Below are 20,498 nucleotides of genomic sequence, written 5' to 3' on the forward strand. Positions count from 1 at the left end.
TGCGATACGTAATGTGCAGGAATTTCTCCCACGACTATTCCTCGTGCAGCATCGGCCGCAATCTCAACTTTCGGGACAAATGTCGGAGGGACCTCTCTCATAGGCAACTGAGAAGTAGGCAGCTCCAAACGCTTACTAAGCAACAGAGCCAAATCAAGCGCTAAGGCAGTCGAAGAAGTATCAATCGAAAAAGCTCTCTTATAAACACTCAACAATTCTGCGGGACAACAAATCTTTTTCTTTACACACTCATTCTGTAGGTACTCTACCATCACCTGTATCACTTTCTTTTACATTTCTAACGTATACTGACTATATGTGTCATATACTTCATCTGGAGTTATTGACATATCCGAAATCCATCTTATCGCATCCTTTATACAAATTCGCGCTTCCTCACTCTTTAATTCACGGCGAGGAGAAAACCGTTTCTGTAAGTACATAATACCTAAACTACCACCATCTACTTCCTCATTCTGTAACCCTTCCAACTCCTTCCTATACTCAAAAATCCTCTCAACATGCTCATATACCTTCTCCGCAGTTTCTCTGGACAACGCTAAGGCGTTCAAATCCCGTAACCCTTGTGGGAAATCTACATCGTTTAATCTATTCCACATTATACTCAAATGAGTCCCTAATCCTTCAATGAAATTTTTTTCTCAGGAATACCTTTTACATTTTCGAGTGTGGAAAAAACATCAGCTTGTTCACCCTTCTCCATGCAATGTTTAGCTCAAGCAATCAATTCATTCTTTTTGTCTGGGGACACAGCATTACGAGTCAGAACCCTTGGTCTCGCTCCCTGGTCTACTACAAGCGATGCAGAATCACTTGGAAGAGGAAGAGTAGGCACATTCTGAATATCAACAGGTGGAGGCAAGGGGGCGGGCAAAGGAGCGACAGCTGGAAGAACAGGAAGAACATCAGGGAGGACCGGAGGAACTATAGGAGGGGGAATAACAACGGCAAGGGACAAAGCACCAGGGGGAGGGACGTACGGAGGTGGCGCGGAGGCACCGGGCCTTCGTTCATGCAAAAGTTTATTAATCAATTCATCTGATGTATGAAAATCTTTTGAGGGGTAGATTTTCTGAATGCCTAATTGAAATGCCCTGTCCGTGTTCCTAACTGACTCCAATTGTTTATTTTGATCATATAACCGTGCTTTTCGACACTTGTCATATGTCTACGCATATGTTTCTCTCTACTCTTTTGTTGCTGCAAAGCTTCTGTTTTCCAACTGTGCAATGCATCAAATGCTGCAGGTCTAGCCTTTTTCTTTACTAATACAGACTCTAGATATTCTATACGAGGGATTTCAAAACTACCATTGGTTGGCCACCGAAGATTAGAATTATGTCTGGTCTGTCTGTGCCAAATGTCATTAAATGCTATACTACCAAAGCCTTTCTTGCAGTACATAGTACATGCCGGCGACCCCTCCTGTGGTGCGGGATGGCTATCTTCCAAAGATTGTCTGTCGCTGTGGAATAATGCCTTAAAGCAGGCAGACAATTTCCCAGGCATATCAAAGTTCTGGTGTTACCTGGTCAAGTAATTGTGCTCGCGAGTACAATGCGCCAAATTCAAATTGTCAGGGTTAAATTAAGAATCGGGACACGATTCACCTGACCAAAGGACTGGGAGGCCCGATCGGGTTACTAAGGACAATGCTAAGGACCCACGTGTCTGGTGATTTTCAGCAAATTTACCCACCTCGATATATGGACCCTCGTCAAGACGTCGTTGTCCTGTACTTTGCCTTCCAGGCCAGACGGGTCTCACCCTCTCTCTCCGCCAATCCGAAGAAGCAGAGTTTGTTTCTCCTCTCACGATTCTCCATGTCCTCAACTTTGAGGCAAAGCTCCTCTTCTCAACGCTGCATTTCCATGAATTGCGCCTCCATCTGCGTCTCCAGGAGCCCAGTGGATGTTTGGTTGGCCTCGACTCCGTCCATTTTATCCTCCAGCGTAGACACCTTAGCCGAGAGGTCCTCCAGCTTCGCCCCCATGTCCGTTCTCATCCCCCTAATTTCCTCGAGGATCGTCTGGATGTCATTTTTTATGGAGCTCAGATCCGCGGGGCCACGGGTGTGCTTCTGGATGCCATTTCTATGTCTTCCACCTGAAACTGATATTTCACTAAGGCCCCCTTCCAGTTCATGGGTTACCCCCTTCTTTCCCCGTCAGTGTTCGCCGGGTGGTTGCGGTGCAGTTCCACTAAACCAAGGCCTTATCTCCTGAAAGCCGAGTTTGTGACCCTGGGTGGTTGGGCCTGTCAATCAAGGAGGTGGGGGCGGGCCCAATATGGCCTGGTGCGTCTCTCTGTGCAATTGAGTTGTCGCCTGTATTGCCCACTTGGGTCCCCACTGATTTTCCGTCTCCCAGTCGAGTGGCCGAGTCTTCTCTATCGGCCTATGGGGGAATAAGCGCCTTCTCCGCAGTAGGTGTGTTATGATGGGTTATGCCTCTGGTACTGTTGGGGGAGGCCATGGAGCTGACAACCGCTCCCTCCAGTAGGGAGCGTAGCACCCTGTGGGGGTTGGCCTCTCACTGTAGCAGGGTCTGAACCCTCCTTCAGGGTGCCGTCTGGGCGGCCTGACATGGATTGCTGAGTACTGTGTTGGTCCTAGCGTGCGCCCCGTGGACCTTGGGATAGAAGTCACCCTTCCATTAGTCCCTCCTGCTATTCAACTCCTGCCCTCCTGTTATGACTGGTTGTGTTCCTCCTGGTTAGCTGTGTTCTTCATTCCATGTAACACTGGACTCTACATGGATTCTCATGCAGCCCATCAGGTCACAGGGTGCTGGGTCCCTTGCCTTCCAATCTTCCCTCCATGTGATCCTCTTTGGTTCCGCCTTATGTTTCCCCTGGGGTGAAGTGACCATATTGGGCGGTCACCACCCCAGAGATTGAGGGTCCCCCAATGATTGTCCACGCAGGCTGTTTCCCTCCAGCAGGGCCTCCCCGGTGTCTCAGGTGTGCGTCCCCTCCCCCAGGCGGTGGCCACCCACCGGCAATCAGAGCGGTCCCCACGTATGTGTTGTGGGGGTCACAGGTCTCCAATGTCACCTCAGAGGGAGGGGGGCTGTTCCCAACCGCCTCCTCATCTTGCATGGCTTACTTTACTTGCCCTTCCTCCTTGTGAGTGTTTAACAAGGGCTTGCACCCACGTCGGCCCGGGTTGAGGAGATAGCACTGAAGAAGAGGGGGTTGGCCGCCATGCAGCCGCGGCTGACTCCCTGCAGCTCCTCTTGTTCCAGTGGAGCACTGGAGGACCCGTTTTCAATACGCCTTGCAGGCGTTGACAAGGGTGTGCTCCCGCCTCGGCCCGGGTTGAAGAGCTAGCACTGATCGGGGGGGGGTGGTCACCCTGCAGCCGCGTATGTTCCCCCGGGGCCGCTCTCATATCAGCCGAGTGCCGTAGGTCCTGCTTTCAACACGCTGCTGCGTCTGCAGCTGTGCCTGCTTTCCAGCTCCTCGCTGTTTCTCCAATCTGAGCTGAGAGGCAGTGAGCTCTGCTTCCTCCCTCCGTCGTGTGGAGCACGGCCGAGGATGAGGGGTGCCCGCAGGATCCTGACCACCCCACCAGGCACAGGCAGGTCCTCATGTCTTCAACTGCACACCCTTACTTTGGCACACGGGTTGCCTGCGTGTCGTTGTGTGGGCGGCACAGCTCCACACTGCTCCTGTCCTCCAGTCAGTGAGCCGGACAGTTCTGCTGTCTTCCTCTGCCGCATGTAGCACGGCCGTGGGGAGAGGTGCACTCGGACTCCTGGTGGCTTTTCTGAACGCAGGAGGCACCTCTGGGCTTTGGCGCTGCACCCTGCAGTGGGTTTCCGGTTCCGACCGCCTAGTCTCGCCACCTGCAGCGAAATTGAACCCTTTCTCCACAGTTTCTCCACATGTTTCCCGGGGCAGGGTGAGGAGCTCACGGTTCAGGCAGCCATCTTGCAGATTTGAGGGTGCACGGGTCCTATGAATATTTCTATTATGGAGTATTTTCAGGCGATATCCTGTGGGGTGATTAGCACTTTATCTTAGCTTCTCAGGGGTTAGGAATTCTAGGCTTTACTAAATTCTGCGGAGTCTGGCGCAGACCTGAGGGGACACAAATGGAGGTGGCGGCAGAGGGGGTCTACCTAGGTTGCAGACTGGGCACATTGGAGAGCAAGAGGACAAAGGTTGGTTGAGTTATATATTTAGGCTGCTAAAAAGAAATCAGTGATGGATCTTGTGGTAGCACAGATCTGCCTACGTGGAGGTTCCATGACAGACAGAGATCCAAAACGTTCTTGTCAGTGCGCATCTCAGCTTTCATTTTTGCTGCCGATCGGTCAGTAGAATGTGAGATGCATTCTGCCTGTAAGCTCTCGCAAGTCAGAAGAAGGACACAGACTTTTGTATGGCATGATGTGCACTTTTTTATTAAAGTAACTAAGAAGGGCTACCTTTCCCTATCACTTTGGTTTGTCCCTGCCTAAGTTGCTAAATAAGGTGCTAATTCGTCAATTGTGAGTGTCCAAAACAAATAGGTCTGCTGTCCAAAACAATCCTATCTGACCCTACCACTTATGAAAAAATAACTTAAATCAGGAGAATGACTCCCTTCTCCTGAAGGTACTCCTGGTACCACTATATGTGTTCCTAGTTAGTAGTTGATTTGCAAATAGTGTCTTGTGACTTCGTAAATCAGTATCTTTAGTTCAGCCAGTGCATTCTCTCTTTCTGAATGCCTTTTGGGACTTTCACATAACATCAACAGCTCTTGTCAGTACTATTAGAATATCTTGGTAAAGTATTCTTGTTCTGATAGGTTGTCCTTCCTGAACAGATAAATGTCCCCTTCAGTTGGGCTAATTCTCTTGTTAAATATTCCAATTGTCTGTCTATCTCATACCTTGGTATCACACAGGGTTCTATCCTTTTCTTTATACTTTTGTTGTGCAACATTATTGGTTACTTTCGCCTTTTCCCAGGGTATTTCATCTCATTGCTTTTCTTTAACCTTCTTTAGCTTCTCAGTGGTTCCTTTTCTACTATTATCACAATTCCAGTTAATTTGTCTCAAAATATACTCTTTCATTTTTGTCATTGGAACAAGTTGTGTATGCAGTATGATTCCCTGGATGCCTCCCGTCCTTCCTGTTACCTTTGTTCCTAATGGGGGATGTCCTTGGGAGCTTCATCATTAGGGCACCTCTCCTCTTTTCCAAGGTGGCTGCCTGCTTCGCTTCACTGGTATTTCTCTGTGCACCTTCCTTGGCTTCTTTGTAGCATCCCGGGGTCTCTCACGGTATGACCGGACATCTGTGGTCTAGCTTCTGCTGGTGGTGTCAGTGACCATTGTGTATGGGCTATCCAAAACGCTTGCCTACGTGGTCTCGCCCACCACCTCTGCAAGTTCCCATGCTGCTGGTTTCTCTCTGTTCAACTTCTCTATGTCACAAGAGACCCGCACTACCTTCTCTGTCGGGTTTAAAACTTGCGGCCTTCTGGGTTTCTATGTTCCCAGGTATGAGAGAGAAGGGCAGGTCAGCAGACCTACGTACGTGCCAGTCTCTCTCTTCTTCTCTCTGGCTCCTCACAGAGGTCTCCTTAATTAACCTCCTCGTCTCAGTAGATTGGCCACTTTTATTTAAAGGGGTATGATCGTCTCCCATAAGATAATAGCATTGGTTCTCCAGCATGGGGTCTGGCATGGATTCACATGCTCATGAATATTCCCCGTCGTCAGGCTGGGAATCCTCGGTAAAGAAAAAATCAGTATCAGTTTAGTTTCTGATCTGTCTTTCTTAGTAGTAACCAATCACTGATTTCTGGATCATACTGCCCCCAGCCAATGACTGCCCTCTCCGTAAGCCCTGCCTCTGGCAGCTATCCTCAGATTTTTACCGCACGTTCAAGTGTTGGGAGTCCTTGTGTTTAGCTCTCGAGTTTTTTTTACTGCGTTTTCACGTTTTTTCAGGAGAATTTCTCATTTTTTCGGTTTAATCGAGCCTCAAGCTCCACCGTTTCTACTTCCGATAACGGGGACCCGTTTCAAGGGTGAAGTTTTCGTCGAGTTTACACTTCTCAGAGGAATCCGGCAGATCTGCGGCCTACCTCAAGGAAATGGCCCAGGACAAAGGGAGCTCGACGCCCGGATCCAAGCTGTTCAGGAACTGCCCTGGATGCGGATTATATAACGTTTTCAAGGAGGACGACCATTCACAATGTCTCTACTGCCTCCATGGGGACAAGACGCACGTGGAGAAGGACTGTGCGTTCTGCAAGAACCTTTCTGAACGGACCAAACAAGATCGTCGTTCCCGCCTCGCCACCTGGCTGGAGAAGGGCACAGCAAGTGAGAAGGCGAAGAAGAAGTCTGAGTGGGCTTCTAAGTCCTTTGAGGGCGCCCCGGCGACGGGGGCCCAACAGAAGGCCAAGCACTGCGGGTCCGCGGGCTCCGGGAGTGCCGAAAGGTCGTGCTCTTCGGTTGCCAAGCAGGGCGCTACTTCCCCGGCACGTTCGACCACGAGCCAACGCTCTGGATCGGGGAAGAGGAAGTCCGAGAACCCGGGTAGGCCGCTGGAGCAGACCCGGTCGATCTCGAAGGGGGAGCGAGGCGTTGACCCTCCCCCCAAGGCGAAGGTCCAGGACGCACCTAAGGTGGTGAGGGCCTTGATCCACCCGGCTAAGGCCTCTACCGAAGTGGTCTCTGCAACCCTGGCCGGAGCCGGCTGAGACTACGCCAATGGAAACGGCCTCTGGGCCCAGAGTATCCCTGCCACCGCGGAGGAAACCCTCTTTCCAGCCCATCGCTAAGATCTCCGTGAAGCCCCGGCTGAAAAGGAGGGGGGGCCGTTGGCCGTTACAGACTCGGAATCAGCCTCTGAGGAGCAACTGGTGGAGACCGAGAGGGGCCTCAACGAAAGGTCCATAGGCCTCAACGAGAGGTTCATAAACCTCAACGAGAGGTTCGAGAAGGTTCGATCCCAGGGGACGGTCCCTGCTGACGTGATCGAGGTTAGCGACGAGGACGACGAACAGGGCCCACTGGAGCGGCCATCCCGTCCGTCGCAGCCATTGCCCAAGCCCCAGGATAGCTCGGCGGCCATTTGTTGGCAATCCAATCCTTATGTACCGAGATAAGGACGAGATTATGACGCACACCGATGGAGGAGCCAGAACCAGGCCCGTCGGGAAGCCCTCCAAACAAGCGGAGGAGAGTCCACCCCGCTCCGCCCATCGTGCCTGCGAGACCGGTGGACCCGTGGACCCCTCATCCCCCTCGCCGGGAGAGGATACGGCGACGGACGATGACGGCGGCGATGACACAGTAGACATCCCGTCGTCACCCCCCCCCACGGGCGTCCCCAGCCGACGAGGTTAGCTCTTTCCACGCCATGATAACCAGGGCATCTGAGCTCTTTCAGCTCTGCCCTGAAGAACAGAAAAAGGAGGGGTTTCTGTACCAACGACGAGAGGCTAAGAGGAAGACCGTCCTCGCGGTGCCTTTACTCAACGGCATCTGGGACGAGGGGCTTGCTGTCCTCAAGAACCCTGCCACGACACCCGCCAAGAGGTACAGGTACGAGAAGAAGTACCGCGTCCCCGATGCCGCCCCCTTGTGCCTCAGGGCCCACGCCGGACTGGTCGTCTCGGCAGCGGCTAAGAAGAAGGCAGCGGGCGTGGCGGCCTCAACTTCCACTTCCCCACCGGACAGCGAGGGTAAGAAGTTAGACTCTATGGGACGACGAGTCATCTCGTCGGCGGCGACGACGATTAAGGCGGCCAATGCCTTAACGATCGTGGCCCGCTACGACAGGGAGCTCTGGTTCAAGATAGCTCTCCTGCTAGATTTCCTGCCTGGTGACCAAAGGGCGGAGGCCCTAGAAATTCTGCAGGAAGGCGAGGTGGCGTCGGATCACGCCATTGCCGATACCGGATTTCGCCAACTGGGCAACGGAGTTTGCCTCCGACGACGAGGATGGCTCAAGACGACAGACTTTCGCCAGGACGTCCAGACCAGAGTGTTGGACATGCCGTTCGACGGCAACAACCTCTTTGGTAAGGCAGTGGATGAGTCTCTGCAGGCCATCAAGACCGACTCGGAGACGGCCCGGGCCCTTGGGGTGCTTCAGCAGCGACGGCCCTTTCGGAGCTCTGGAGGCAGACAGGGTGCCTCCAAAGGATCCAGCAGTGGCTCCTCCACCTACCGCCAGGCGGCCCGCTCCTCTTCCCAGGAGGCCTACAGAGGTCGCGGCAAGCAAGGGGGTTCCCCCCGTCATCGCCAAGGAGGCCAAGGCGGCAAGGCCGCTTCCAAGCAAGACTGACCTGGCCGGGTGGTCGAGCCCCCACCGAAGCACCCCAGTGGGAGGCCGACTGACGAAGTTCATCAGGGTGTTGGAGTCCATCTCCACTGATCGTTGGGTGTTGGACACCCTGGCCAATGGGCACTCGCTGGAATTCCTAAAGAAGTGCCCTCGCATTTCTCCCGTGGCCAGGAAGGAGAATCACGTCCCTCAACTGCTGTTGGAGATAAAGGCGATGCTCAAGAATGGTGCCATCGAGCTCGTCCCCAGGAGGCTCCGGGGCTCTGGAGTATACTCAAGGTACTTCCTCGTCAGGAAGAAGACAGGCGGTTGGCGCCCCATCCTAGACCTGCGTCGGTTAAAGAAATACATCAAGGCGCAGAAATTCAGGATGGTCACCCTCCAGCACGTACTGGGACAGCTGGAGGAAGGCGACTTCCTATCGTCGCTGGACCTGGAGGATGCTTACTTCCACATCCCCATTCTAAAAAGGCACAGGAAGTTCCTCAAGTTCGTGGTCCAAGGACGCCACTACCAATTCAGAGCCCTACCGTTCGGATTAAAGTCGGCACCTAGGGTTTTCACCAAGTGCCTGGCACCAGTGGCGGCGCGGCTGCGCCTGCAGGGGATCCACGTCTACCCCTACCTGGACGACTGGCTAATCCGGGCAAGGTCAAAGGAACTCACCGTCGATCATACGGCGAGGACCGTCCGGTTGCTCACGGAGCTGGGGTTCTCCATCAACTACCCCAAATCCCGCCTGGTTCCGTCACAAGTAGCACTGTTTTTGGGGGCGAAGCTCGATACAGTGGAGCAATTGGCCTCCCCTTCAGAGGAGCGGACCAAAACCATCCTGGGCAAGGTACGGCGACTGTTAGCCACGGACGTGGCCAGGGTGAGGTCCATCAAGTCCCTTCTCGGGATGATGTCCTCATGCATCTACCTTGTGCCCCTTTGCAGACTTCGGATGCGCCCGCTACAGGAGCTCCTCGACGCCCGCTGGTTTCAGGCGGGGGGCTGCTTCGAGGACAGGATCCCCCTCGACGAGGAGTTCCGTCGGGCGATCCTATGGTGGGGCACCCGGTCTCACCTCACGACGGGCACAGACTTTCAAACCCTGGCGTTTCAGGAGACGGTGACTACGGACGCCTCTCTGGAGGGTTGGGGGGCCCACACCAGAGATCTCCACGCAAGAGGCCTTTGGCTCCCGGAGGAGACGTCTCTTCACATCAACATCTTGGAGCTCCATGCAGTGTTCTGGACGCTCAAGTCGTTCCTCCTGTCCCTCAAGGACAAAGTGGTGAGGATCTTCACCGACAACACCACCACAATGTTCTACATACGGAAGCAGGGGAGCACCAGATCCCCAGCCCTATCCAAGGAGGCCCAGGATCTGTGGCACTGGGCCGTCGCCCAGGGGATGTTTCTGGTTCCTTTCCACCTGGCAGGAATAAAAAACACCATCGCTGACTCACTCAGCAGGGAGCTGCGCTCGTGCCATGAGTGGGAACTGCGCCAGGATCAAGTGGATCGACTCTTCCAACGATGGGGCAAACCCCAGATGGACCTGTTCGCGACGGCGACAAACTCCAAGTGCCAGAGGTTCGCCAGCAGGTTCTCACAGCCGAGGAGCATGGGCGATGCTTTCTCGTTCCCTTGGGACGGCCTGTTTCTATACGCGTTCCCTCCATTGCCGTTGCTGCTCCGCCTCATCAGCCAGCTCAAGAAGTCCAGGTGCAGGATGATCCTTGTCGCACCGGCGTGGTTCTCGGACCTTCTGGACTTGTCAACGTCCCCGCCAGTCAGGCTGCCGGCGGACGCCGATCTTCTCTCCAGAGAAGGAGGCGCCATTCTACACCACGACCCATAGTCGCTGAACTTGCAGGCCTGGCTCCTGCAGCACTAGAGTTTGGAGGGTACGATATCCCGTCTGATTGCAGAGAGGTTCTTGCAAAAGCCAGGGCGACCTCAACTCTCAAGTGCTCCGTTCATAAATGGAAGAGGTTCTCTGTCTGGTGCCGTGCACAGAAGATTAACCCTCTGCGGATTACGGCCCCTCAAGTGCTGCCGTACTTACTGTCGCTGGCCAAAGCTGGACTGGCTCACGCCTCCATAAAGATACATCTGGCTGCCATCTCCCTATATACCAGGACTACGGGACGGGCGTCCTTGTGGTCTCATCGCCTGGTAAAGGAATTTATGAAGGGACTATTCCGATCATTCCCGCCAGTGAAGGCCCCTGCCCCGGCGTGGGAACTTAATGTGGTGCTGACCAGGCTCATGGGAGCCCCATTCGAGCCTATGCATTCGGCGCCTTTGAAGTTCCTGTCATGGAAGACAGCGTTCCTCGTGGCCATCACCTCTGCACGACGAGTGGGAGACATTCAGGCCCTATCTTGCAACTCTCCATACTTGACTTTTCATGACACAAGGGTAGTGCTTAGGACGCACCCCTCCTTCATGCCCAAGGTGCCGTCGGACTTCCACCTCAACGAGCCCTTGGTGCTACCAGTTTTCTTCCCGTCGCTTTTGATGCCGGCCGAGAGGACTTTGCACTCGCTGGATGTAGCTAGAGCGCTGAAGTTCTACGTGGACCGCACAAAGAGTTTTCGGAAGACGTCACAGCTATTTGTGAACTTTGAATCAAGGGAAGGCTCTCTCGAAGACTTCCATTTCCAGATGGCTCTCCGGCTGCATCATGCATTGTCACCGGTTGGCAAACCGACCGCTGCCCGGCTGTCCGAGAGCCCATCGACCAGAGCGATCGCTGCTACCACGGCGTTCCTGTCTGGTGTGCCCCTGCTGGACATCTGCAGGGCTGCTACGTGGAGGTCGACGCACACCTTCACAAGATTCTACTGCGTCGATCAGGACCCAAGGGAGGAGTCCAGGGTCGGCCAAGCAGTGCTGCGCAACCTGTTCACTTAAGGTGAGCCTGGTGAGGAGGTAAGAGATGCTTAATGTTGAGTTGTTGTATTGTTTAATGTTGAGCCTGTTGCCACCTTCCGTGGTTGTGCATGTGTATACTGCTATGTATTCTTTTATTCATGAGCATGTGAATCCATGCCAGACCCCATGCTGGAGAAGGAACAAGTTACTTACCTGTAACTGTTGTTCTCCAGCATGGGTCTGGCATGGATTCACATGCGAACCCTCCCACCTATCCCTCTGCGGCTCTTGACTTGGTCATACTGCCACTTGGCGTGCTACCAAATCTGAGGATGGCTGCCAGAGGCGGGGCTTAGGGAGAGGGCAGTCATTGGCTAGGGGCAGTATGTCCCAGAGATCAGTGATTGGTTACTACTAAAAAAGACAGATCAGAAACGAAACTGATACTGATTTTTTCTTTACTGAGGATTCCCAGCCTGACGACGGGGAATATTCATGAGCATGTGAATCCATGCCAGACCCATGCTGGAGAACAACAGTTACAGGTAAGTAACTTGTTCCTTAGGTGCTTCTTTATCGGAGTCTGGATACGTTATATCTTCTGGTTCTTTTGAGCATCACATATAGGCTACACTATGTCCAGTATGAGGGGTTTGCTTATGGGAACAGGCGTCCTTTTTCCCAAAGAGTCTCTCCCGATGAGGTCCCACTTGTCTCTACCCCTAGGGAGTGTATTGCGGAGCGGGCTCACCTTCCTAGCTTCACAGGAAGGGGCTCCCCCTTGGGGAGAAGGGCCAAATTCCCTCGATTCGTCACAAAACCTGCCTGTGGTTGACTCGTGCCTGAGGTGGGATAGAGTGAAGAGGTGTGACATCTGTATTGTTTGTAGATCCCTTCCAAGATGGCTGGTGCATTTTGCACACAGCCCTCCAAGATGGCCACTGTATTTCCTTAGGAGACACTTCCGAAAATGGGTCTTTAATTGATGATGGCATTATAAAATGGCCTGATCTTTTATGGTGCTCTACTTTGCAATGTGGTCAGTAGGGTGTCTGCTTTTGTACCAGGACTGTTACTTGTAGTCATCAGGGGAAGCAGTTCCTTCTAAAAGAAAGGTCTATGTAGAGTATCTCACCACTCACTGTGACCTACACTTTGGAACATGAAGGACGAGTCAAAGTAAAATGCCCAGAGTCGTTTTTCGGGTTAACATGTCTTGTGGTCAAGAGTGTTACAGATCAAGAGCCCCACTTACTTCAGAATAGAAAGATCAGTCTTTTGCAGCCTGTAATATAAAAGCAGGAAATCGACTCAGTGGTAAATGAGAGCTTATAGGTGAAAAGAACTGGAGCACCTAGGGCGCCTCCATAAGTTACACTGATTCAGCGCAGCTGGCTTTCAGTGGCAGTAGGTAGGCTATCATGCATGGTTAGACTTCTCTGCTCTGAAAAGTGAGAAATTCCCTGAGGTTTATACAAGCCTTTGGAGCTCAGTCTGCTCAGGTGCAAAATATATCACTCCAACCTCCCCTCCAAGCTCAACAGCAAAATAACTAAATTGTATATGCTTACCAAAATGCACAGCCGCCTGTAGCAAAATGTGGTCAACATGTGTGATCTAAAAAGCACCTGTCCCAAATTGCCTGAATATAAAAGTTTTGTAAACAACCTCATGTCAGACAAAAGTTGAGTGTGTTGATTGTATCGGACTTGGAAGACTCCCTAAACATATGGTGATCTTTAATCCTACATGCATGAAACTAGCATGTGCCAATGAAAGAAGCTCTTAACTGCTCATCTAGCAAAATGTGTCTGACTTGCCAACGTAACAAGCATAGCAACCTAACTACATACAAGCGGCTCATTTTTTAAGCATGAATATGTGCATGAATTGCCGTTTCCCCGCCATTGCACTCAGCACAAGGTTCCCAAAAAGTGATCACTTGAAGGCTCACGTGGATTGAGAATGGAGGAGTTACTCTGTACATCATGTAATTGCTCTTGTCTTTGTCTTACTCCAACAGGCTCTGGCACTGGAGTCCCTTTTCACTGGCATGGACCCGGCTTCTCTGAGGTGATCTTCGGCAGGAAGGTGAGAAGAATGTCACTCTCCGATAGAAATGTATTTATTGGTGATGTCCTAGTATCATTTGAGTGTAGGTCACTTCAGAGCAGTAAAAGGTGAGTGAGTCACAGGGTAAAGTGGACATGCTCATTACTTTGCGTTTATTCAGATCTGTTTAGGTTTTCAGTTGATAGAACTGGTAGAACGGTGCATTTTCTGCTTCCTTTCTCTGCCTGTGATTGTCATGTTGACGCCTCAGCACTAGGTTTAGGTGGTTCTATCCCCAAGGCTAAGTTTTTTCAAGGTTATCTTCCTGGCGTGTGTCTGGGGGAATTTGGCTGCAAAAGTTTGCTGATGGCTGCTGATTGCAGGTTTTCGAATGGTCATGTAAGAAATACTTGGAGAATTTGGCTGCCTTTTTTGGAACACCTCAATGTTTCCAGTAGTTTCTTTGGAAGGTTTTTCTGTTGGCAATTGTAATAGCATCAAGACAGACTGAGACAATTGTGCCTGCTAGTTTACCCGTCTTCTCGCACGCAGAGAAACTGAAATCTACTTCATTAAGCATTTGGAATTGGAATATGGAGAGGTTGAGGAGTGTCAAGGCTTCTAGCTGACCATTGCCCAAGGTTGCCAGAATTCTTTCTCATAATGGTTTGTGTGAACATCTTAGAAGCCCGAATCCGGTCAGCCAAATGTTTCGTATAACACTGATGTTACTTCTCCTTATGGGATGGTCCCTTCAATTGATAGGTACGATATAGGGCAATGGCTTGAAAGACTGATTACATACATATGGGGTTTTCTAGCATGGGGGCTGCCAATTACTTTTTAAAAGGTCCAGTAGAGTGCCGTGATCTAGGGACAGATTGATAGTCATTTTTGACAAGGCAGTGGTTAATATGCGTTAGGTGATACAGGTCACAATTGGATTTTTGACCTTCTTCTTATGGTTACTCTTATTTAAAGGATGAGAAAGATGCTTGGAGTGCAGGTACTGGCCATGATGTACTACTGCTTCGAGCAGTTGATTGGCAATATTTGATTTGATAGGTTATTTATGACGTGCTTAATGCCCAGAGGTTTTTAAGCACAGACCCGGGGATCGAACCTGTGGTGCTCCGTGTCGTCTTGCTTTCAAGGCGAGCACGTTGCCCTTGAGCTATCCTCCCGAGTCCCGAGGCAATTTTTATGTGTTCTTTCTTGTTGAAGTGCAGCATATTTTCCATGTACTATCCGGATGTTACAACGGTATTCTTTGTTCGGTCTGGCTGTCCACATTTCTGGAATATATGAAACAATTGTAGCTCGAGAACCACAGTATTATCAACTCTGTGGGCTGCTGGTCAGAAGAAGCAAAATGGTTTGTATTCCTAGTAGTGAAACATTTTGTTTCCTATTGTGAGTAAGGCACACAATTCTAATGTGGCATTGAAATACCCGGTATCTCTGATGTCTGAGTACACAAAATCCTTGATGATAAACTCTTTATACCCAGACACAGTAGGGTGGGACTTGACCTCCTCGTGACTGGCAGACCTAGAGTTGAAAATGTTGGATCTACATACCATTCTCTTAATGTCTAAGCAGGAGGTGACAAGCTCTGCATCTCTGTCCTCATCTTTACCTGTTAGTTGTCTTTGATCATATGCATTTTATGGGAGCGTAGAGGTGGTGTCAAGGGAAGGGATTGCAGGTTTTGTGGCTTGTTCGCCACATAAGTCTCTAAGAAGCTAATTTTTATTCTAGCGTTGGTTCCTGTATCCCCCAGAGAAGACACCAGAGTTCAACCCCAACGAAACAACGCTGTCGTGGTTGGCAAACACCTACCCCCTTCTTTCAGAGCAGGATCGTCCTGTGGAGTGCACAATTCGCCCTGGAGAGGTGAGAATATTTTATATGAGTTAGCAGAATGGAAGTAGAGGTAGGTGTTGTGCCAAGCTATTACCATTTGTGTTTTTGTAAAGCCACATGCTTCTTGTGTTACATGGAGAAATGTCCAGGCACACAGTAACGTTATCCTTCCAGCCTTCATCGCCTTCCGGCTAATTATTCTTCCTAATGCTCTTGTTTGTCCATTGTCTTGACAGGTGCTGTACTTTCCTGACCGATGGTGGCACGCAACTTTAAACCTCGACACCAGTGTCTTCATCTCCACGTTTCTTGGATGACTTCAGTCCGAGTAGGGCTTGCTGTTGCATCACAATTTGTGGTGTCACCGTAGAGCACACTAAAGTTTCTGTGGTATGCACAAGTTTACGAAAGTGTCCAATGACTCCTAAAACATCGTGACAAGCACCTCCCTCTCTCCAGTTGAAGAGACACCACACATTTTTGTATGCTCATGGACTTGCATTCATTCAGTTTGTGTGTCTGGAAGCTGCACTTTCCTACCTGTGTTTGGGGCTCTGGTTTCTATCAGCAAGGAACCCATGTTGATTTTGAATATTGTTATATGCATAGCCTTGTGCTCTTTTAAAAAGAATATAGATTTTTAAATGGTTTCCATAAAGAATGTTACTCTCAGGGATATTTGGAGGCTGTGCTAACAATGGCACTCCCAATTGATATACGATGCCTGGTTTCACTGTTTTAATTGGTTGGTTGACTTTGGACATTTCTTAGAATCTCACCAGCCTAGAAGAGGCATTTATGCACATTTTAAGAAGTTGGACAGGTCTGTGGGACCAAACCCACAAATCTGTTTGTTTACAAAAAACTGGATTTCTCGAGCGAATAACATCATCATTGTTGGACGGCTGAAGGATACCATTTGTTTACAGCGGGATCACCTTTCTCTGTAGGCACCATGTGCACATATGAAAGTCCTCAGTGCTGTTTTGCTTGAATTTTTTTTCATAAACCAAATGGCAACTATGTTTGCGTATATGAGGTCTATGAGTGTATCGGATTAATTCGCAATTGGTTCTTAATCTCTCCCTGCAAGACAACAGACAGCCAGTAACCAGTAACACCGCAGCATTCTCAAATTCACAACTGATATTTTGTACCGAATAGCCGTGTTGGATGAACCGGACCAATGAATCAAGGCTGCTTTGGTGAAGTATTGGTGAAGATGTTCGGTCAAGCTTAACTAAGACTATATTAAAAAGAAAATCAAGCCATCTAATAGCATCATGCTCACAAAATAGCTAGGTCCATACCCAGCGCACCTGCTAGCCAAACACTAATATATTGAAATAGAGCACTTAAACAAACCCAGGGCGCAGAGCCGCCAGGCTCTGATGCCCTTCTCTTCATATCACCAACTACTTCACATGGTGAGTCATTTCTTATTTCTTTGGCAGGATTGATTTGTTGCTCTCTGTGACTTTGATGAAGGCAATGTTAATTCTTACGAGGTGACCCCGGTTACATGTTACGCACTTTTCTGAATACAATAATTACATTTTAATCTCTGTGAGTGCTCTATTGCTACATATTTATAAGTGAAGAGGTTGCCATCATAACCAATCTAAGTGCACATGTGCCTATAGTTAGGCTCACTGCATTACTTAGTAAGTACAAAAGGAAATAGGTTTTATACCTAACTAAAAATGGTTTTAGTCCAGAACCATGCTGCGATAATGACGTCTACATAGGATTCCCAAACGTGCTGCAAGTCGTTCAATATGCGTCCGAATCAGGAATAGAAACTCAGAAGGCGACACGCTTTTAAAGTTGGAATATATACACTGTGGTGCCAGAGGGAAAGCACAATGTACGAGATCATTGTTTATTTTTTATTTTACGGCTGAGAAAAACTCAACCTTTAATAAAACATAAACTCATACATTACACCATTATAACATTCAAAAAAAGAGATAAAAAACATTTATACAGATTTTTATATATAGGGAGAGAAAAAGAATCAAAAAAAAAAGCAAAATAGGAAAAAGGAGAAAATATTAAAAATTCCAAACATCATCAATCTATCAGAATTCTAAAATACATTAATAAATAACAACAGCAACTGTAAACTAGATTATTTTAAAATACAGACTAATTCATCATAACTCAACATCAACAAAGGCAAAACATTACATTTCATTTCTTGACTTCCATGTTCGGTTCTTTATACGTTTTTTCCTTAATTTCCACCCATAGTTATCTCATCTAAGCGCAGCGCTCTAATAAAGCCAGATAGACCTATGACAACCGCTGTAGTTCGACCTGCTAAGAAAACATTCCAGATTTCAATGTATGAGATAATGACACTTGTTGCTGCCAGAAAGTGTGGGCAAACCTCCTGCAGTTGAAGTGAAATAGCTGAATTTCCTCTTAAACTTTGCTACACCCGTTCCACAAAAAAAGGATTGTGAGCGACAACAGCACAGCGCGAAACACTTGAACAATGTGCATTTCTCATGCAAATTATTCCCATTTTATTTTGGCTGATTGCCACAAAATCACAAATAACTTTTCCAGGAAGTGTGAATTATAGGTGGGGTGAAATTTGATGAAGTGGGTGATTTTACCATGAATTTCTGTGAATTTTCTGCGAAGCAGATTCATAGGAATTCACTCACAGCTAGTCGCTAAGAGTTTGAAAAGGTTTTTCTGCCATTAAGAGTGACATCCTATATATATCTCCTGCTAAGGGATTATCACATGATTGGAACAACGGACCAGTCAGACCAAATATTTTGTTAAGGCCATGTGTATAACTTATGCCAAAACACAAACATGATGGATATAAACAAGTTAAATGTGTGTGCAAGGTTAATCCTGTATCCCGGAAAATTCAACCAAAATAAGGGGTCATTCTGGGAAGTCATACACAATGTTTCTGAAAAGATCTGTGGGCGGGAATGCCTTAGTCAGCTATTGCGGGTTTCCGGGGATTCCCAAACACTGTCATTATAGGCTTCCAGTGACTCTAAATTCTTCTCTCAGCCTCAGCCTTAATCTCAGAGTTTAGGGTTTCTCCTACCCCTTCTCTTACAGTCACCAGGGCTTTAAGTGGGCCGGGGCCTGCCGGGGCTGGGCCCCGGTAGGCTCCGAAATTTCGTTTTGAGGCGGGGCCCTGCCGGGGCCCACTAATCTCCACAGGCAGCCCCGGCCACTACACGAAAAGGCATTTTTCTCTACAGCCTGAAGCTCTCGCTCGTGTGCGAGAGCTTCAGGCTTCAGAAAAAAATGCCTTTCAGCTATAATGGTGGCGCCGCACCTGCGAGGCATCCCTTTAATCAAGGGATGCACGTGGGCCGGCGCCACCATTATGGAGAAACGTGAGGCCGCTGGAAGCAGAGGCCTTGCTTTCTTAATACTGAAGCTCCCGCGGATTCGCGGGAGTTTCAGTCTTTAGGAAAAAGGCCTCTGCTTCCAGTGGCCTCACCCTTTCAGCCTTAATGGTGAGGCTGCCCCTCCCCAGCTGGCGAGGGGCAGCACCACCATTAAGGCTGAATAGGCGAGGCGCTGTCCCCTGCCAGGCAAGCCTATACAAAATAAATGCGGAGATCAGCACCCTCTCCCCCATAGGGGAGAGGGTGCTAATCTCTACAAAAGGCTGCCTGGCAGGGGTGCCAGTAGCCCATTGAGCCGGGGCTCGTCAAGGGGGCGTGGCCTAACGGCCCATCAAGATCCCGTTGTTAGGCCACGCCCCCTCGATGGGCCCCGGCTCGATTTGTAGTGCCACTTAAGGCACTGACAGTCACCACACCCTTCTGTCCTAATCTGCAGGGTTCAGCATGAGGGGCATTTAGAGCCATAGTTTCTGCTGCAACAGAGTGTCTCTAAGGTTCCTGCAGAAGTTGGTTCCATTGACTTAACCATAGACATTGGGCGGCTCCTCGTGTCATTCTAGAGACTGAGGCTCCCTGGACCTGGCTACCTCTTCCTTACAAGGCCCCAGTATCAAACCTCTCCTTCATCTCGCATACATGTCTTGCTGTGTGCTTATTTCTCCTTCTACCACTAAAACCTGACTAGGGTCAACCAAGCCCGCTCTAACCTTTTCCTGGGCTGGCTACCTCTCGAGTTTCTCGGTTCCTCCTCCCAATGGACATCTTTTGGGGGTCAGCAGGGATATTAAATAGTATTCCTGCTTGCTCCTTTGGTAACTCTAGCTCTGCTCTTGTGACCCCTGGCTCAAGAATCACAGGGCAGTGCTGAAACAAAAGTAAACAGGGTTCAACCTGGGGTGGCAAAGAGAGAGAAAGAAGGTAAATAAGATAGACTCCTGAAGAAAAGAGGAGCAACGGCAAGTCCCTTTAAGAGGAGTGGGGCAACACAAAAGGAAATAAAAAATCCCACAGAAAAGGGCCACCAAGTGAGAATACCCCACGGAGGGGGTAAGAGACAGAAGCCAGAGAGACTGACAAGAAAACCTGCAAGAAGACAGGGGAAGGGAAGGTCAAATAGAGAATGAAGGGGAGCAGAACCCCAACATTCCAAACAATCAGGAGAGGGAGAGAGAGAGTTAAAGGGATGAATCACCCAGAGATCTGCAATGAAGAACCAAAGCGCAGGACCCAACTGATCTCTCGCCTAAGAGGCCCTGCGCATGGAAGGCAACTACAGGTCCCAGTTTGAGTTTTTCACCGTTAGAGAAGACCTCTTCGAATTGCTGAACTTTGTTAATTTAGGAGAGGACGTTAAGTTAGATATTTTATCCTGAACACTTTTTTCACCTAAGGAGAAAGACTTTAAGTTTATTTTCCTCCTTGCACCATTCGATTTGGCTATTCTGACAACTCACTTTTAAGGAACCTTTAGTTCAGGAAACCTTTATTTTAAGTTGAGGATTAGTTGAAAGATGCAAATTTACTTCAGGGAATTTAGTACTTTGAACACTTTCTTACTTAATAGGTGAAGTGCATCCCTTGTTATTCAATATATACATTCTCTCACTGTGTAGTGTCCTGGAGCTGCTGGGGATATTCTTTTGTAACTATGCTAACGATTTTCAGCTGCTCCTGAACATTACGGGAGATAATGAGAGGGATCAACGGACGCTGGAGGCCGTTTATTACACCATTAAATGCTGGATATCTACCAACTGGCTCTGTCTGAACGTGGCTAAGACCAAACTTATGCTTTTCGGTCACAGACAAGCTCCAATGAGTTTAGGTCAGAGATATACCAGTTTCATTATTGACAGTAGCCAGATTAAAGTAGTACAGAAGGTTAAGACGCTTGGCACCTATGTGGAAGAAAGCCTGGATTGCGAGGCCCATGTTACTGACATCACCACCAGTACCAATTACCATCACAGGGTACTCAGGCAAGTAGCACCATTGATCT

At 49.3% G+C, this 20,498-nt stretch overlaps 1 protein-coding gene across 5 annotated transcripts in view; it reads left to right on the forward strand.

Annotated features, from left to right (window-relative positions):
* Positions 1–16,130, forward strand: part of JMJD8 (jumonji domain containing 8) — a 284,182-nt gene extending 268,052 nt beyond the window's left edge. For all 5 annotated transcript variants that reach the window (XM_069647029.1, XM_069647033.1, XM_069647030.1 and 2 more), the window contains 3 exons: positions 13,213–13,280; positions 15,003–15,137; positions 15,344–16,130. In XM_069647029.1, coding sequence (XP_069503130.1) covers positions 13,213–13,280; positions 15,003–15,137; positions 15,344–15,424 — 284 coding nt within the window. In that variant the 3' untranslated portion in view covers positions 15,425–16,130. The remainder of the gene's footprint in view (positions 1–13,212; positions 13,281–15,002; positions 15,138–15,343) is intronic.
* Positions 16,131–20,498: the final 4,368 nt, after the last annotated feature.

This window comes from Ambystoma mexicanum, chromosome 2q (assembly GCF_040938575.1).
Source record: "Ambystoma mexicanum isolate Mex_15411 chromosome 2q, UKY_AmexF1_1, whole genome shotgun sequence".
Lineage (NCBI taxonomy): Eukaryota > Metazoa > Chordata > Amphibia > Caudata > Ambystomatidae > Ambystoma > Ambystoma mexicanum.